Source organism: Bufo gargarizans, chromosome 5 (assembly GCF_014858855.1).
Source record: "Bufo gargarizans isolate SCDJY-AF-19 chromosome 5, ASM1485885v1, whole genome shotgun sequence".
Taxonomy (NCBI): domain Eukaryota; kingdom Metazoa; phylum Chordata; class Amphibia; order Anura; family Bufonidae; genus Bufo; species Bufo gargarizans.
This window is the reverse complement of record NC_058084.1, coordinates 201,961,717-201,980,920: the sequence shown is the minus strand read 5'-3', so window position 1 is coordinate 201,980,920 and position 19,204 is coordinate 201,961,717. Positions and strand designations below refer to the sequence as shown.

Sequence of the window (19,204 nt, the reverse complement as noted above, 5' to 3'; positions counted from 1 at the left end):
GATGACGGCAGTGAGGTCTAGGAATCTGCAGATCTACAACAAAAAAGTTGAAATGGAGGGCACCAGGTAAGTGTTTTCTCCAATTCGTGTGAATTTTATTCTTGAACCAGAGGGTCTCTTTAATAAATTCTATCCTTTCACATTAGTGTTGATGTTAACCATTTAGATCATGTAAACAGTTCATAGTTACTCTTTTCTATCATTTGTTAACAATTTTTTCGAAATAGGCCACTTTTATGTTTGACATATGACTTTCTTATGTAAGACATTACTTATACCTGTCTTCCTTCCATCGCTCCTCTCATTTCTTTGAACGTTGAGCTGAACTCTCCAATGAAATCATGTTTCCCATTAGAGTCCCAGTCCCAGACTATACACTGAAAAAAGAAAACCATTGATTATTCACTTTACACTTCCATAATATAAAAATGACCATACAAATAGCATTTTATCTCACAGAGACACACTTTCCCTGTACACGCAGAAAGGATACCCTAACGTTTTCATTGTGTTTTTTTAGGATTTTATTTTACAACTTGTAACTTTTTATTTGCTGCTGTTTTTATTTGCCAGTGTTTCTGTAGAGAAGTCTAGGAGAAAAACACAAGACAGAAAGTACCAAAAGCAAACTGCATTTAAATTAAAATGCCGACCCAAAGAAGTAAAACGCATTGTGGCAGATTTATGGAAACTGTCTGAAAGTAAAACTGATTTTGTTGTCCATACTGTAGCAACGAATCACAGCGCAGCTTAAATTTTTCAATAGCAGTATCGAAAATGAAAGCTCCACTATGATTGGTTGCTATGGGCAAAAAAGACTGTTTTTTTCTTTCACATAGTTTTATACATTTCCCCCACAGTTTGTAGTGCATTTTCTATTGCACCAGAGACTCGTGCAATATCTGGCCAACGAGTTTTTGGACAAAACAAAAACATGAAAGAAGTCTATGAAGTGTTCTGTGTTTAATATTTTACAGTTTTCAAACCAGCACCTGGATCTGAAGACTTTTGTAATTGCATGTAATTAAACATGTATTACAGAGTTACTCAATGAAATCTATCTGAATAACACCACCTGCTGTTTGCCTGTTTTTCTAATTGGAGCAGTGAATGGGGAGATCTCTGGATCCATGGGAGGTACAGGGCCGGTTCTTGCTTTGTTAGAATGATGTTGTCATGTACTATATGATGTCTGATTTTCATTTTTTACATTAATCATGGGAAGATCACTGTACTTTCAGACATACTTTGAATAAATCAATAGTACAGGTGGATATAAGATACTTTGTAATATATTCTACAGCAGGGGTATTCAACTGGCAGACTAAAAGTGCTAACTGCCCGGACGCCTGCATGCCCTGATATAAACTTTCTGTGGCATCACTGTGCACAGGGGCATTTAAAGGGGCCTCATTCTGTGTCTTGTGCATTTAAGGGGGTATCATTGTGTTTGGCCAATTAAAGGGGGCATCTTACTGTGTGGGGGCATTTAAAGGGAATCACTCTGTATGCTCTTAAAGGGGTCTCTTTCTGTGTGGGGGCACTGAAGGGGGTATAATACTGTGTGGATGGTACTAACATATCATCATGCTGAAAGGAGGTACTTAGGAGACATAGTACTGTGGAGGGCACTTAGGGGGCATCCTTCTGTGGAGGTCACTTAGGGGCATCCTGCCATGTGGGGTGGCAGTAAAATGGATCCTATTGTGTAGGGATGCACTAAAGGGCATCATAATATAAGGGGACACTATGGGGACATCATTACTGTCTGAATGACACTAAGGGCCATGACTATTGTGAGGTGGCACTAAGTAAACATTCTAATTCTGTTGGGACACCTATGGGAGCATCCTTACTGTATGAGGAGGCGCCAATACTGTCTTGGGGGACTCACAGGGGATTGGTGGGATTAGAGACATGGCTTTTTTTACAGTGCGCTATACGTCACTGGTGTTGTCCCTCCTTACATTTTGTTCCATTCAGACCTTCACCAGATTCGAGGCCCAAGTATGTGGACCTTTACAAAAAGTACTTAAGTAACCCTGTTCTACAGGGTTTCGTGGTGGAGACGAGAGAGCATAGCTTCTACCACCTAAGAGCCTCTCTGTTATCCTTGACTAAAAAACATCTGTCATACATTATGTATAATGTAAAGTTCAGAAAACTTTACTAGCTTACTTATGAAGGCAACATTTGCATATAAACCTGAAAGAAGATTTTTATTTTACCCAAATACTTGTACAATAAGTGATCTTCAAATACCAAGTCACTTTTAACTCTATGAACTATTTTATTACAATAAATCATTAGTTATGCTGCTGTTCACTCATCACCAAGATTTATATATCTTTTGCGCTTTTTAGTGGAGAAAATAAATCACAAACACAATCAGTGTCCCATTAGTGATGACAACAAAGCGTAAAAAATAATATTTTAATGCAAGGCTTTATATTCTTGTAATTCTTGTAAGACAGCTATGCATTTTATCATTGACACAGCGGCAGGATAAATGGAGGCATATCATTTATATGCAATGAGAGTGCATGAGGAACAGCAACAGTCATTCTCATGTCGAACAAGAATCCATCAACTTCAAGCAGACATCTCTCGAGTGTGGCAGGATGAAAACCAATGAAAACCTCTGTCACCACTACAATAGTCATGAGAATGGATTTTTTCCACAAAGCTGTCCTGGTTAACTATTCTTTTATACATTATGCCTGTCTGAAGGGCATTTTTTTACTCTTTCTGTGCTACATTTCTTATCAAATTAACGTCAGATGAACTGGAAATGTTAAGGGAATAGTAATATCGCTATTATCAGCGTTCTCTCATTGGATAGACGTATCACTCATTTTTGGTTAATTAATTCTTTGAGCATGTGAAATGGGCAATTTTTATTCAATGCCATTCATATAGACTCAATCACCTTGACACTTTTATTTTTCTTAAAACAACAGGGAACAGCTGTATTAAGGGACAACTCATCATGTGTAATGCCCACAAGCCACCAAGCTGCTGTTTTATGAGAGTGGCTACATCATCAGGGCTGGTCACTGTGAGGACAGAAACTGCCTGAAGAAATCCAAAAACGTCAAACTTTGTACTTTTCTGAACATTTTTACCCGCTATAGTCCTTCTATCTTTAAAGGGGTTGTCCAAGATCATGGGAGCCGGATGTTGAGTGTAGCAACCTTGGTGCTCCTGAATGATCTGAGGCTGCCGCATATAAGTTCCTATTGATCTCCTGCAAGAGCTTCATAGGCACATAATGCATTCCTCATAGACTCCAATGCATTAGAGAAGCAATCTGATGATTTCTTGTTATAGATCCCTATGGGAACTATAAAAGATGTTTAAAAATGTTTATAAAAATAGAATTTTTTTTTAAAAAATTCAAATCACCCCCTACAATTTTTTTTCAAGGTTTGCATTTTTTTGTTCAGTATTAAAACGCAAGAAAAAGTTATACAAATGAGGTGTCGCCGTAATCGTACTGAAACTGCATAGGGAACTTCGTAAAAGCAAAATTCATAAACCTGTTGTGTAATTGTGTTATTATTTCAATTTCACCCCATTTGAAATTTTTTCCAGCTTCCCACTACATCATATGCATTATTAAATGGTGGCATTAGAAAGTGACACTTTTTCGGCAAAAAAACAAGCCCTTATATGGCTATGTGAACAGAAAAATAAAAAAGTTATGGCCCCGAAAAGGCAGGGATTGAAAAGCAAAAATGAAAAAAATAAATAAAAATCCAGGACTGAAAGGGTTAAGAGCCAGGAAACCCCATGGACGGGGAGAACTGGCTGAACTGGGAAGAGCAGTGGCTGGGCCCACTGAGAGTGAAGAAGAGGAGGGAGATGGTGAGTAAGGCCTCATGCACACGACTGTTGTTTTTTCTCGGCCTCCGTTCCCTTTTTTTGTGGATAGGATGGGGACCCATTCATTTCAATGGGTCAGCCAAAAAATGCTGATAGTTCATCCGTTTGTGTTTCGCATCCGTTGTCCGTGTTTCCCTTCAGCAAAAACAATAGTGCATGTCCTACTTTTTTCACATTTGCGGAAAAGGATAGGAATTTATTACAAGGGATCTGTGAAAAAAATGGATCCTCCCAAAAAAAGGATGCTGCATCAGTTTTTTTTAGCGGACGCACAATTTGCGGACGCAAAAAAGTACTGTCATGTGCATGAGGCCTAAGGCAGTGCCTGTGCCCACCTGGGAGAGCGGGATAGTAGCAGGAAGTAACAGGAAGTACTACATTTTGATACATGGAGTACTTACAGATCCATAGTATGGATTCATATCCACTAGATGTGTCACCATACAAACTAAGGAAAAAATACACAGAGGATATTTACAGTAATTTACAGTAACAGATGCAGCCTGAATCATTGGGACATTAATATGCACAACTTTTTGTGTTACTTGGGGTTGCAGTAACTTTATACAGTTAAATGAGTGTTCAGTCTCTGCTACGTCTGTGTATATGTCTAATTATATGAACATAATGCTGTGACAGCAGGACCAGTCTGTGCTGGTGAAGGCTAATAGAGCTAGTTTATGGTCTATATCCATGTATTATTATTTATTGCTCCCACTCTTTCTTTTTTGGCAATCATTAAAAGCAGTATAATATTCATAGTGTCTTTTTATCAATAAAATATTATTAGCTTTGCCCCATTCTTCAAGTATTTACCTTCATTTAATCCTGCTTCTTATTTTCCCAGCACTGTTAGTTTATGTGAAAATCTAAACTGACCACCATATAAGGGTCCATTCACACGTCCGTATGTGTTTTGCGGATCTGCAGATTGCGGATCCGCAAAACACGGACACCAGCAATGTGTGTTCCGCATTTTGCGGACCGCACATCGCCGGCACTCTCTTAGAAAATGCCTTTTCTTGTCCGCAATTGCGGACAAGAATAGGACATGTTCTATTTTTTTTGTGGAACGGAAGTGCGGATCTGCAAATGCGGATAGCACATTCCGGCCCCATTGAAAATGAATTGGTCCGGAACAGATGCGTATCGACTTTGCAGATGTGTGAATGGACCCTAACTCACATGAATTGATTTGCCTGACCACGTAACCCTCTATCAGCAGCCTTTTTATGGACAGGACCTCTTTGAGGACAGCACAAAATATTTTGTGAACAAGGGGGCATACCTTGAAATAAAGAAAATGCCACAGAATTTCAACAAAGGTGATATTAGTGAGTGTATTATAATCTTGTCACAAACACGTTTGTCAACATTAACCACTTAATATAAGGTGCCGTGCACTACCTTCTCCACTACTTATCCTGCTTACCCGCCAGAGATGTACCACCAGCACGTATCAATATCGCGATCAAGATTACCTTGTTATTGAATCCTCCTCTGTGGTATTTTCAACTCCTCTCGTTGGATTGTAGGCAGTTTTTTTGGTGGATTGGGTAATTCGTATTCATTGGAGTGCGCCCTGGCCGGTGGCGTAACTCTGTATCAGTTTGAAAGCTCGCGCTCACGTAAAGCACCTAGTGACCTCACTAATCGAGCTACGGATTGTTGTAACTGCAAAAATCAACCGCGTTTCGGACAATGCGTTGTCCTTCGGCAGGGAATCACTTGGCACTTCCCGATACCATCCTTTTATACCTCTCTCAATCCCTTATATTAACTCCTTATGTACCACATTTAACTTTTACCTTCCTATTCTTTATTACATCTCATCTACCTTTATTATTTATACCCCACAAAATATCGACCCTTCAAACTCCCCTCCATGTTTGTCCATATAATGCCTTGACAATGGGTGCCCCTCAAATTTTCTTTGAATGTTGTATACATGTTCTCCCAGTCTTTTCTTTAATTGTCTCTTTGTTCGTCCAATATTCCATAAGTCTTTTTGCAGGGGCATATGATAGCATATATTACCCCCAGACTGTTGCATGTAATATGTTCTCTAATATCGTAAATATATGACCCATCCTTATTTTGTATCTGGAGTTGTTTTTTATTATTTAAGGATTTTTTACACCCTATGCATTTTTTGCATGGACATTTTTTTATTTCTCATGCTTTATTTAGATACTGTTGTGCATCCTCTTGTGGAAGCCACCATATTCCCTACATTTTTGCCTTTTTATAAACAAACCTAGGGACATCTGGGATACAGTCTCCAATAATTTTAGCCTCTTTTAAAATACCCCAATATTTATTCACTATTTAAAAAATTATTTTTTTTCTTTAACAATAATTTTTATTGTCATTTTCATGGAAATAGGTTACATACTGAATGAGTAACAGTCACAAGAACAAATTTGTAACAAGGAAAATTAAGGCAGTTGTGAATCATCTAAAGTTGGTGGTAATTGCATTTCTTAAGACACATATTATTGTATCATGTCGTGCCTTTTCATAGGTAAATACATTGATATCCAATTCATTTTTAGTCAAGATGGATGTTCATTACCTTTAATAACCATGCTCGACTATGGTTACAATTTTGTATGTCTTGAGAAGGCCAAAGTAAGGTCACACGAAGGTTTCTACTTTTTAGTGTTATTCTTCTCATGAATGTACCAGTCTGAGAAGAGGCCTTTTTATCTACTTTAAAATTTATGACAGGGAGGTAAAGATAAGCTCTATGCAGCTGGTGATAATTACCTATACAATTAGGCATTTATCAATGAAGCAAATGTATAATATTCATGTATTCATTTAATGAGCCTTAGTCCTTAGCATAAGACAATCAGTAGGACATATAATATATATTATACTGTTATATGTTATGAAGACAACATGTATCCAGTATATTATATATATTTCTCATTAGGAGAATTTTTGTCTCTAAAAGAGTGTCTGTGAAGATGTGTGTTTTGTAACAATTATTCACCTCTTTGGTGTAACAGGAGATACTGTTATCTCTGTGAGAAAACAAGGAGAGTCAAGTTATTTACGATCCACAAATAAACAGTGAGAGAAAAATCCAGAGAGACGCCTAGAGGTCTGTCTCTAATTGCTACAAGTGTCAAATCTAATCCCTATAGCCTTGAATTAAAGCTTTTAAGGTCAAAACGTATATTATACCTTTATTCAGACTTACAGAAGTTAACCCTTTATACTAGGATGCAAATAGCTTACACAGCAGTGCCACCTAGGTATGAGTAGGTGACATTACAACAGTAGCAAAAGTGCATTCTGGGTAAGGTTATGATGTCATTTCTTATCAATAGTCACGCCCATCCGACTATGATTGGAAACCTCCAAATTAGGAAGGTGTGACTAACTGATAAGTTTGTGTTCATAAACCATACACAGGAGAGAGAGAAAACACACAAGAAAGAGAGGAAAGAGAAGTAAAGCTGTCTAGAGGGGTCTATCAAGATGGAAGCCATGGTGAGATGTGCTATGGTGGACCACCCAGCTTTCCTAGGAGCAGAAGTGAGATTTCTACTAGGACTTGGTAAGAGATACAGAAAATGATATTTCATTTTATTAAGACTAATTTGATAGTGTGGGTGAAATTATACCATCTAGATTGGCGAATAAATACATAATTAAATTAATTGATCATCTCCATATTGAGATGTAGTTTTAGGATATTGTGAGGCTTCATTCTACCTGCAGAAGAATCAAGACTCATAATCTAGCAAAGCAGTAAATAATTGCTTAGATATATATATATATTGATAGAACATTCTTCGCCAAGCTAAGTGATGGTTTCCCACAGGAAAGACTTATTTCGAGTCCTTTCCATTTAAGATATGGTCTAGCAAAGATCCTATATCCCTGTCATTTGTCTTAATAGTCTTACCAAAGTCATATGTGTGAAAGTAGTCCAGGATGGGGCGGAAGGATACAGTTATCTCTTCTAAGTTATATCCTTGATTGGATTTGCCCATGCCTGAAGTCATGTGATGTGTAGTTGGTTAGAGGGGGGTGGAATGTATTTAGCATTCCATATTAATGTCTAGGATTAGACATGCCTGTCCTGATATCATGAGGTTTTCTCTGAACAGAGGTAATATATATATATATATAACTCATGTTCCTACTTTGATATCCTAACCTAATAATAGCTTGGTTATAATGTGACAAGTTATTTCCACTCACATGTATTGTTAAGCTTGTAATGCTTTATATTAACGCTATATATATTCATTTGCATGTATCATTGTGTTTATTTACTTATATATGTTTATAATCTTGTAACCAATAAATCTGCATATTTTTATAAACCTGTGTATTATTGTATAATGCAGAACTACATGTTTTATCATTAACGTCATCTCACGTCAAAAAGAACTTATTTATCTGAGGAAATAGTCGGACTCAGATGTGAATTGTATCAATTAGGTTGTCTACAATTCACCAGGTCATAATTTTAAGAATTTATGAAAATTTTATAAATTAATTTTTTTATGATTAATAATTTTTATGACCATAATTAATAATTCTTAATTGAATTATTACAACCCGACAATCAATAAGAGACTACATCATAACAGGTACATGAATAATAAGAATATGTTTTGTCTGGCTGTAATACAGTATAATAATTGGTGGAATTTCTTCCTCATTCTTTATCTGCGCTTTTTTCACCTCCTTATTTCCTGAATCTTCCAAAATAGTTTGTCTATGTAATTGCTCTATTTCTTTTTTTTGTTATATTAATATTTCCTTATTATATCCTTTAGTTTCAAATATTTTTTGCATATCTTCCGCTTCTTTTTTATATACCTCGATTTCTATGCAGTGCCTTTTTATACACAAAAACTGTCTCCTAGGTATATTATCCAACTACTGGGGTAAGTGGCAGCTTTCTCTAGACACAAAGCTATTGGCATCAACGGGTTTATTTAATGTTTCTGTGCAGATTTTACCTTTTTCAATATAAATGGTCAGATCGAAAACATTTATCTCTTTTTACTATAACTTGGTGTAAACTCTAAATAAAAATCTTTTTTTTATAAAAAAAAATAAAAATTCCAGAAGCCCATCTTCCCCCCTTCCAATATAAAGAGCACATCATCTATGAATGGGGTTCACAGCGGGGTTCGCTAATCTGTATGTGGGGTGGTGGGAACAGCTAGCCATAGACCCAGAAGGCGGACTCCTGGCGGGCATCGTCCTAAGGAGGCATTTCATAGATGATGTGCTCTTTATATGGGAAGGGGGGGGGGGAGATGGGCTTCTGGATTTTTTAAAATTTATTAATAAAAATGAGTTTTATTTAGAGTGTGTCATGAGCAGAAACAAATAGATTTTTAATATGGACACTTTGGTACCGAAAGGTTTGAATAGGGAAACAGAGCTATTTGCTTTTGAGTAATGTAATAAAGAATAGGATGGTAAAAGTTAAATGTGGTACATGAAGAGTTAATACAGTCAGGTCCATAAATATTGGGACATCAAAACAATTATAAAAAATTTGGCTCTATACACCTCCACAATGGATTTGAAATGAAACTGTCAGTTTTAATTTGAGGGTATGTACATCCAAATCAGGTGAACGGTGTAGGAATTACAACAGTTTGCATATGTGCCTCCCACTTGTTAAGGGACCAAAACTAATGGGACAATTGGCTTCTCAGCTGTTCCATAGCCAGGTGTGTGTTTATTCCCTCATTATCACAATTACAATGAGCAGATAAAAGGTCCAGAGTTCATTTCAAGTGTGCTATTTGGATTTGGAATCTGTTGCTGTCAACTCTCAAGATGAGATCCAAAGAGCTGTCACTATCAGTGAAGCAAGCCATCATTAGGCTGAAAAAAACAAAACAAACCCATCAGAGAGATAGCAAAAACATTAGGCGTGGCCAAAACTACTTTTTGGAACATTCTTAAAAAAAAGAAACGCACCGGTGAGCTCAGCAACACCAAAAGACCCGGAAGAATACGGAAAACAACTGTGGTGGATGACCAAAGAATTCTTTCCCTGGTGAAGAAAACACCCTTCGCAACAGTAGGCCAGATCAAGAACACTCTCCAGGAGGTAGGTGTATGTGTGTCAAAGTCAACAATCAAGAGAAGACTTCACCAGAGTGAATACAGAGGGTTCACCACAAGATGTAAACCATTGGTGAGCCTCAAAAACAGGAAGGCCAGATTAGAGTTTGCCAAACAACATCTAAAAAAGCCTTCACAGTTCTGGAAAAACTTCCTATGGACAGATGAGACCAAGATCAACTTGTACCAGAGTGATGGGAATAGAAGAGTATGGGGAAGGAAAGGAACTGCTCATGATCTTAAGCATACTACCTCATCAGTGAAGCATGGTGGTGGTAGTGTCATGGTGTGGGCATGTATTGCTGTCAATGGAACTAGTTCTCTTGTATTTATTGATGATGTGGCTGCTGAAAAAAGCAGCAGGATGAATTCTGAAGTGTTTCGGGCAATACTATCTGCTCACATTCAGCCAAATGCTTCAGAACTCATTGTACGGTGCTTCACAGTGCAGATGGACAATTACCCAAAGCATACTGCAAAAGCAACCAAAGAGTTGTTTAAGTCAATCACCTGACCTGAATCCGATTGAGCATGCATTTCACTTGCTAAAGACAAAACTGAAGGGAAAATGCCCCAAGAACAAGCAGGAACTGAAGACAGTTGCGGTAGAGACCTGAAAGAGCATCACCAGGGATGAAACCCAGTGTCTGGTGATGTCTATGCATTCTAGACTTCAGGCTGTAATTGACTGCAAAAGATTTGCAACCAAGTATTAAAAAGTGAAAGTAAGTTTGATTTATGATTATTATTCTGTCCCATTCCTTTTGGTCCCTTAACAAGTGGGAGGCACATATGGAAATTTGTAATTCATACACCGTTCACCTGATTTGGATCAAAATACCCTCAAATTAAAGCTGACAGTCTGCAGTTAAAGCACATCTTGTTTGTTTCCTTTCAAATCCATTGTGGTGGTGTATAGAGCCAAAAATATTAGAATTGTGTCAAAGTCCCAATATTTATGAACCTGACTGTAAAAGGGATTGAGGGAGGTATAAAAGGAGGGTATCGGGAATTGCCAAGTGATTCCCTGATGAAGGACAACGCATTGTCCGAAACGCTTTGGTTTTTGGCACTTACAGCAATCCAGAGCTCGATTAGTGATGTCACTAGGTGCTCTATGTGAGCGCGAGCATTCAAACTGATATGGAGTTACGCCACTTGCCGGTGACCACTCCTATGAATAAGAATTACCCGATCCACTAAAAAACCTGCCTGCAAGCCCACGATAGGAGTTGAAAGTACCACAGAGGAGGATTCAATAATAAGGTAATCTTGATCACAATATTGATACGTGTTGGTGGTACATCTCTGGCGGGTGAGCAGGATAAGTAGGGGAGAAGGTAGTGCGCGGTACCTTATATTAAGTGGTTTTTGCTGTACAGTTGTTTGGCAGCAGGTTGTGCGGTACTGAGGCATTTTATTAGGGAGCAGTAGCACCAGTGGTGCAATATACTTAGTCAACAATAACCAGAAGGTGGCCAGCCCCTCTAAGCTTGCTCATTAGCTTTGCTGAGATTTATATGCAGAATATACCTTCATTGCTTTGTGATTTTTTTCCTAGATGAAGATTTAGTAGTAATGTGTTGTTTTCTTAGTATTCTGAATTATTTGTACTCTCTTGAGTCTTTCCAACTTCATTTTAATTATTCTCCAAATATTCGGTTTTTAGAAAGTAAGTATTATTTGAACATTTTAATGGTCTCCTATATCAATGTGCTGTACTATATCCTGTCAAGAATAATTGTTTTTTTTCCATAGTCTCTAAAACATGTCTAAAAATGTAAGTGATTTTGCTGTTGTATCTACTAGAGCTTGAAGGTCTAGTGGCCAAAAGCAAAAACATCTAAAATAAGCACTTAAACTTAGAAAAACTGAAACTAAGTAAAATTGTGATATTTTTCAAAATAACTGCCTAAATATGTTCAGTGGAGGATATACATCAGATACAAGGTTTTATAGGGTCTATCACAACCTTTTAAAGTTTGCAAGGAACCTGTCACTATGATCTTAGACTATTATCTGCAGTAATACATGAACAATACTGCAGCCAATAAGTGCAGATCTCTATTTATTATTTTCCTATTACCCTCCGTTCCCCGCTGTCAGCATTTAAAGCTGCACTGAAATACACTGTACACAGGAGTCCTCGCCATTCTGTTAAGCACAGCACAGTAGTCCTCGCTCTGTATTTCAGCACAGCTTTGAGCACTGACAGCGGCGGAATGGAGAGGGAGGCAATAGGAAAATAAAAAATAGAGATCCGGACTCTTTATCTGCATACGTCTCGACGCACACAATGCGTGCAAGATCTTCAATCAAAATAGAGGTGGTCAGCTCTTTGCACTTAAAAAAGGATGAGGTAAGTATGATTTTTAATTTTACTGCCATTCAAGTAAAATCAATTCGCAACCACGAAGCACAAGGAAATTTTGCTTAGCAGCTGTCATGGAACCATGAACCAGACGTACAACAAGAGATAAGTGGAAATAAGAAGGCTTTATTGAAAATCAAGCTGTAAGCAAAAGTCCAAACGGATGGCTAAACCGAAGCAGGGTCTTGTGTAGACAGAGGTCAGGAACCAGAAGGGTAGTCAGACGAAGCCTGGATCAGGAACCAGCAGGGTAGTCAGACGAAGCCAGGATCAGGAACCAACGGGGTAGTCAGACGAGGCCAGGATCAGGAACCAGAAGCAGCAGCAGTCTTAGAGGCATGTGAACACAGGAGGACCAAGCAAGGAACTGAAGCCACAGACCTCCTATATATATGAGCTAGGCATCCAGCTCCTCCCAGTGGGAAGGAGAAGCCGCAGGGTGGGAGGCTACAAGAAACCCAGAAACCAAGATGGCCGCCAGCACATGTCAAACGAAGGAGAACAGTAAGAAGGTAAGACCATGACAGTACCTCCCCCTCAAGGGCCCCTCCTCCGCGGAGTAAGGAACGGTTTCTGAGGGAAGCGTGCGTGGAAAGCTCGGAGCAAAGCAGGAGCATGGACATCTGCGGAGGGAACCCAGGAACGCTCCTCTGGACCATAACCACGCCAATGGACCAAAAACTGCACCCGACCGCGGACCAGGCGTGAGTCCAGGATATTGCTCACCTCATATTCCTCACGATTGCCCACTTGGACCGGACGGGGCCGAGGAACCGAGGAAGTGAAACGATTACACACCAATGGCTTCAACAGGGAGACATGAAACACGTTGGAGATCCGCATGCCAGGAGGAAGCGCAAGGGCATAGGCTACCGGGTTTACCCTGCGAAGCACTCGGAAGGGACCAACAAAGCGAGGCGCCAGCTTGGGAGTGGGCACTCGAAGGTTGAGGTTGCGGGTGGACAACCATACACGGTCTCCGACCTGGTAGGAAGGAGCGGGCGCTCGTCTGCGATCAGCCTGGAGTCTCTGGCGCTGCGCAGAGACCTCAAGGGACCTCTGGATCTGTACTCAAGAAGCACGTAGGACGGAAAGGTGATCCTCCACAGCCGGAATATCCTGGGGAGAGAATACTTCCGGTAACACAGCAGGTTGGAACCCATAATTGGCCATGAAGGGAGACGTCCCAGAGGAAGAGTTCACCGCCGTGTTCCTGGCAAACTCAGCCCAAGGCAGGAGGTCACCCCAATTGTCTTGGTGATCGGAGACATAGCAACAAAGGAATTGCTCCAAGGCCTGATTGGATCGTTCTGCGGCCCCATTGGACTGAGGGTGGTAGGCCGAGGAGAAAGAGAGATGAATCCCCAACTGGGAGCAAAAGGCGCGCCAGAACCTGGACACAAACTGACTCCCCCGATCCGACACAATCTCCTTGGGCAAACCGTGCAACCGGAAGACCTCCCTGGCGAAAATCGTGGCCAACTCTTGTGCAGAGGGTAACTTCTTGAGAGGAACACAGTGGCACATCGAATACCTTCCGAAGAGAAGCAACAAAACCGGAAAACTCGGCAACCACCGGATTGTTGTTCTCCCATAAAGGGCTGGCCCAGGCCAAGGCCTTGTCCGAGAGCAGCAAGATCAAGAAGCCCACCTTTGATCTCTCAGTAGGAAAGGCATGTGGCAGCAACTCGAAATAAATGCCCACCTGGTTAAGGAAACCTCGGCACTGAGTTGGCTCTCCCCCAAAGCGCTGTGGAAGGGGGGCAGAACCGGTCATACCCCGAGACACCGCAGGCGCAGCAACAGGTGTCGGGGTAGACTCTGGCGCAACAACCGGAGCGGCAGTAGGAGCGGGCCCAGGAGCGACAACCGACCCATCGGCAACGGAAGCGAAATGAGCCGTGCGTTCAAGCAGGGTTTGCGACGCCACAGCGAACCGACCCAACAGGTGATCCTGCTGATCAAGTCTGGCAACCAGCGTAGGTAGCGAGGATGGCCCTGTACCGTCAAAATTCATGGCTTGGTCCTAATGTCATGGAACCATGAACCAGACGTACAACAAGAGATAAGTGGAAATAAGAAGGCTTTATTGAAAATCAAGCTGTAAGCAAAAGTCCAAACGGATGGCTAAACCGAAGCAGGGTCTTGCGTAGACAGAGGTCAGGAACCAGAAGGGTAGTCAGACGAAGCCTGGATCAGGAACCAGCAGGGTAGTCAGACGAAGCCAGGATCAGGAACCAACGGGGTAGTCAGACGAGGCCAGGATCAGGAACCAGAAGCAGCAGCAGTCTTAGAGGCATGTGAACACAGGAGGACCAAGCAAGGAACTGAAGCCACAGACCTCCTATATATATGAGCTAGGCATCCAGCTCCTCCCAGTGGGAAGGAGAAGCCGCAGGGTGGGAGGCTACAAGAAACCCAGAAACCAAGATGGCCGCCAGCACATGTCAAACGAAGGAGAACAGTAAGAAGGTAAGACCATGACAGCAGCAAATCAAATTTTAGGACGATGCCCGCCAGGAGTCCGCCTTCTGGGTGTATGGAGTTCAATTCACTTAACCCTATTCAAGATCATGCTGACAGTTTCCATTAAAACAATATTGTCTAAGGCTAGGTTCACACTAACGTTAAAAACTTCCAGAAGGCTGTTCCAGCAGAGTAATAGTCTGCTGGAGTTCCTCGCATTTGGTATAACCAGAAACTGCCAGAGCACATCAAGGTCCCATTGACTATAATAGGACCTGGCAGGGATCTGGCCTGTTTCTGGTATTAGTGCAGATAATTGGATGGACAAATACCACTGCAAGCAGTGTTTTTGTCTGACCAAATCCCAACACTAATACCAGAAACAGGTCGGATTATAGTCAATGGGCTCCAGGGGGGAAAAGTAGTATCCATTTTGCCAGATACAATGAACTCTGCCAGGCTGTTCCACTGCTGCAACATCCTGTCAGATGATTTTAGCCCTGGTGTTAAACTAGCTTAAAGGGGTTGTCCAGGTTAAGAGCTGAACCGGATATATCCCCTTCTACCCCATTTAACCCCTCTGACATGAGCATCAGAGCACTTCATGCTCCGATGCTCTACCTTGCCGTGTGCTTAATCGTACAGGGCAAGGGCTTTTTCTGGAGATCCGGTGACGTATCAGGCTCTCCATGGGTACGCTAGGCAGAGGCTTCCGCCTAGCAGTGAGCCCGGTGACGTAAAAGCACTAATGGGCGGGCTTTAGCGATGCCATAGTCTGTAAAACAACTAGGGCAGCGCTAAAGTCCGCCCATCAGTGCCGGTGACGTCACTGCTGGGTGGAAGCCTCTGCCTAGCAGTAAAAAAAATATAAACCAACAGCCCATGTCCGGCGCGATACAGCATAGAGCAAGGGAGTGCATCAGAGCATGAAATGTTCCGATGCTCATGTCAGAGGGGCTAAGTGAGGGAAGAAGGGGATATGTCCGGGTTCAGCTATGAACCCAGGCAACCCCTTTAAGTTCAAACCCTATTATATGTTTAAACTTCAGACAAAAACACCTATAAAAGTTAAATGTGCCAATCTTAAGGCACTTCAACCAGGAATCAATAGATCTGATAACCCTCAGAGAATATACTAGAGGACACATAAGAGCTGAGATTAACAATTTCTCTCACTAATTACTTTGAATTAAAATTCTAAACAGAACTGAGACTACTGAGCTAAGGGCAGAATTTAAATTGCAATTGATCAAAGTCGTATTAATTCTAATGAGCCGAACAAAAGAGAGGGCCACTCTGTGCATGTCATGTAAATGATGTACTGGCTTTTTCTTTTACCAAGCCATGTTTCCTGTAGATGCATTTATATTTGACACTATATCTATTTTACAATATTTGTTGGACATTCTACCATCAACAGTTGCAAAAATATTTGAATTTATAGCTTCTTGTAGTTAATTAAATAACAATTAGTTACTGAAAAGCTAATACTACGAGAGCTAGAATTATTCTGGCACAATAAGGCCTCTTTCACATGGCGTTGCGGGTGCATTGCAGGAAAAGTTGCGGGAACATGCACTATTTTTCACCGCGAGTGCAAAGCATTTTCATACGTTTTGCGTGCGCGTGAGAAAAATCGGCATGTTTGGTACCCAAACCCGAACCCGGACTTCTTCACAGAAGTTCGGGTTTGGGTTCAGTATTCTGTAAATTTTATTATTTTCCCTTATAACATGGTTATAAGGGGAAATAATAGCATTCTTTAATACAGAATGCTTAGTGAAAGGTCAATTGAGGGTTAAAAAATAAAACAAAATTAACTCACCTCCAATTGATCGCGTAGCTGCCGGTCTCCTGTTCTTTCTTCAGGACCTGCCAAAGGACCTGTGGTGACGTCACTGTGCTCATCACATGGTCCATCACCATAGTGATGGATCATGTGATGTATCATGTGATAAGCACAGTGATGTCACCACAGGTCCTTTGACAGGTCCTGAAGAAAGAACAGGAGACCGGCAGCTACGCAATCAATTGGAGGAGGTGAGTTAACTTTTATTTATTTTTTAACCCTCAATTGACCTTCTACTAAGCATTCTGTATTAAACAATGCTATTATTTTCCTTATAACCATGTTATAAGGGAAAATAATACAGTGAATAGACTTTCATCCTAGCAACCATGCGTGAAAATCGCACCGCATCCGCACTTGCTTGCTGATGCTTGCGATTTTCATGCACCCCTATTCACTTCTATGTGGCCTGTGTTGCGTGAAAAACGCACAATATAGAGCTTGCTGCGATTTTCACACAACGCACAAGTGATGCGTGAAAATCACCGCTCATGGACAGCCCCATAGAAATGAATGGGTCCGGATTCAGTGCGGGTGCAATGCGTTCACCTCACGCATTGCACCCGCATAGAAAACTCGCCCATGTGAAAGGGGCCTAAGAATATAGATATACTTTCTCAACCATTTGTAAAACTGTGCTTGCACTTAGCTACCAATAGATTCCTAAAGGTATTTTTTTATTTTTTATAATGAAGTTGTTTATTGGGTTGGGTTGACATAGTTTTTGGTATATAATGAATTACATAGAATGTAATAATTGTTTCTTCTATATATTGCTATGGATTATTTCTCCACATATGGGGGTTCTTAAATGTTATTATGAATTTGAATATGCATTAAATGTTTTTGTTTTTTGTCTTGTCTAAAGAGATATAAATTGGTTGTCCAAAACTAGACATTTATCCATGGGATAGATGACACATGTCTGATTGCTGTGGGCCTCACCACTGGGACTTCCACTAAACTCTAGAACAAGAGTCCTTAATTCCTCCTTTTCTGTGTGATGCCAGTGACACAGAGTTTGAGTTAGAAGGCAGTTATTTATGCACCCTGCCATACCTATGGCAGCCCGATATACAGGTGCTCAATCTCAATAAATAAGAATATAATCAAAAATGTAATTTATTTCAGTAATTCAATTCAAAAAGTTATTCTCATATATCACATTTATTATTACACAGCGATTATTTATTTTAATGTTGATGTTTATGTCTATGGAGAGAAGGATAAAGTGCTCTAAAATTTCCTGCTAGACGGCTGTGCAGACTTTGGGTTTGAAATAACACAGTAGACCAACACCAACAGCTGACATGGTTCCCCAAACCACCAGTGACTGTGGAAACTTCCCACTAGATTGCAAGCAACTTGGATTGTGTGCCTCTCAACTCTTCCTCCAGGTTCTGGGTCCTTGATTTTCAAATGAAATGCAAAATTTTCTTTAATCTGAAAACAGGACTTTGGACCACTGAGCAATAGTCCAGTCCGTTTTCTCCTTTGTCCAGGTAAGACGCTTCTGAAGTTGTCTCTGGGTCATGAGTGGTTTGACACAAGGAATAGAGTTGAGTGGACACCTGGATGTTCGGGTTCGACGGGTTCGGCCAAACTTTGGAAAAAAGTTTGAGTTCGGGACCCGAACTTGACCCCGAACCCCATTGAAGTCAATGGGGACCCAAACTTTTGAGCACTAAAATGGCTGTATAAATGTCATGGAAAGGGCTAGAGGGCTGCAAAATTGTGTCAAAATGTGGTTAAGAGCATGGCAATTACTCTGCATACAAATGTAGATAGGAAAATGACTTTAAATATCATAAAATATGTAAAAATAAAAAATAATAATCTTGATCTAGGAGGACCAGGTCCATATGGAGTAGGAGGTTGAGGAGGCGGTGGATGTGGCGGTGTAGGTGGAAGCGGCGGTGGAGGAGGAGGTAGCCTACACTGTGTAAGATCCTCACCTGCTTTGCACTCCAGGGGAACCAAGAGGGGTCCTCGTGGAGTTGCGGGACAGGTTATGCGTGTCTCTGATGCACCAGCACTGACCCCTTTGCGAGCCAGTGCGGAGATGCGTTCGCATGGACATCGGAGGGGAGGACCGTCGGAGTCCCGGGGACAGAGTGGCCAGGCGAGTGACAAGACGCCGCGGCCAGGGTTGTCTCCGGTGTCTCCTGCGACTTCCGTTTCCGCATCTGGGTCCACGCGCTCGCATACTCGCGCTGAGTCAATCATGCGTCCGCGCGTACGCACGAGGGCAGGTTCGCAAAGGGATACACGGTCGCGAGTACGCGCTTCTTATGCACTTCGTCGACCAGTGGCGCATATTATACTGACTCACAAGAGCAAAGTGGATTAGGGAGCCAGCCATGGGTTAATCAACTTGTGATTGCCTTAGGCCTTGTACTCAGGTGCAGGGCAATTTGTTCACCTATGGTAGTGGACACTTGGCACCCTGGGATTGGTCAGCAGGCATTTAAAAGGAGGTCTCTCAGGGTGATCAGTGCCCACTGTTATTTTCCCTCAAC

The 19,204-nt window shown here is 41.1% G+C and overlaps 1 protein-coding gene across 1 annotated transcript in view; it reads right to left on the bottom strand.

Moving 5' to 3' along the window:
- CPNE4 (copine 4) overlaps nucleotides 1-19,204 on the bottom strand; it is a 479,073-nt gene that overhangs the window by 112,630 nt on the left and 347,239 nt on the right. Inside the window, exon 10 of the mRNA XM_044295448.1 lies at nucleotides 279-377. Coding sequence (XP_044151383.1) covers nucleotides 279-377 — 99 coding nt within the window. The remainder of the gene's footprint in view (nucleotides 1-278; nucleotides 378-19,204) is intronic.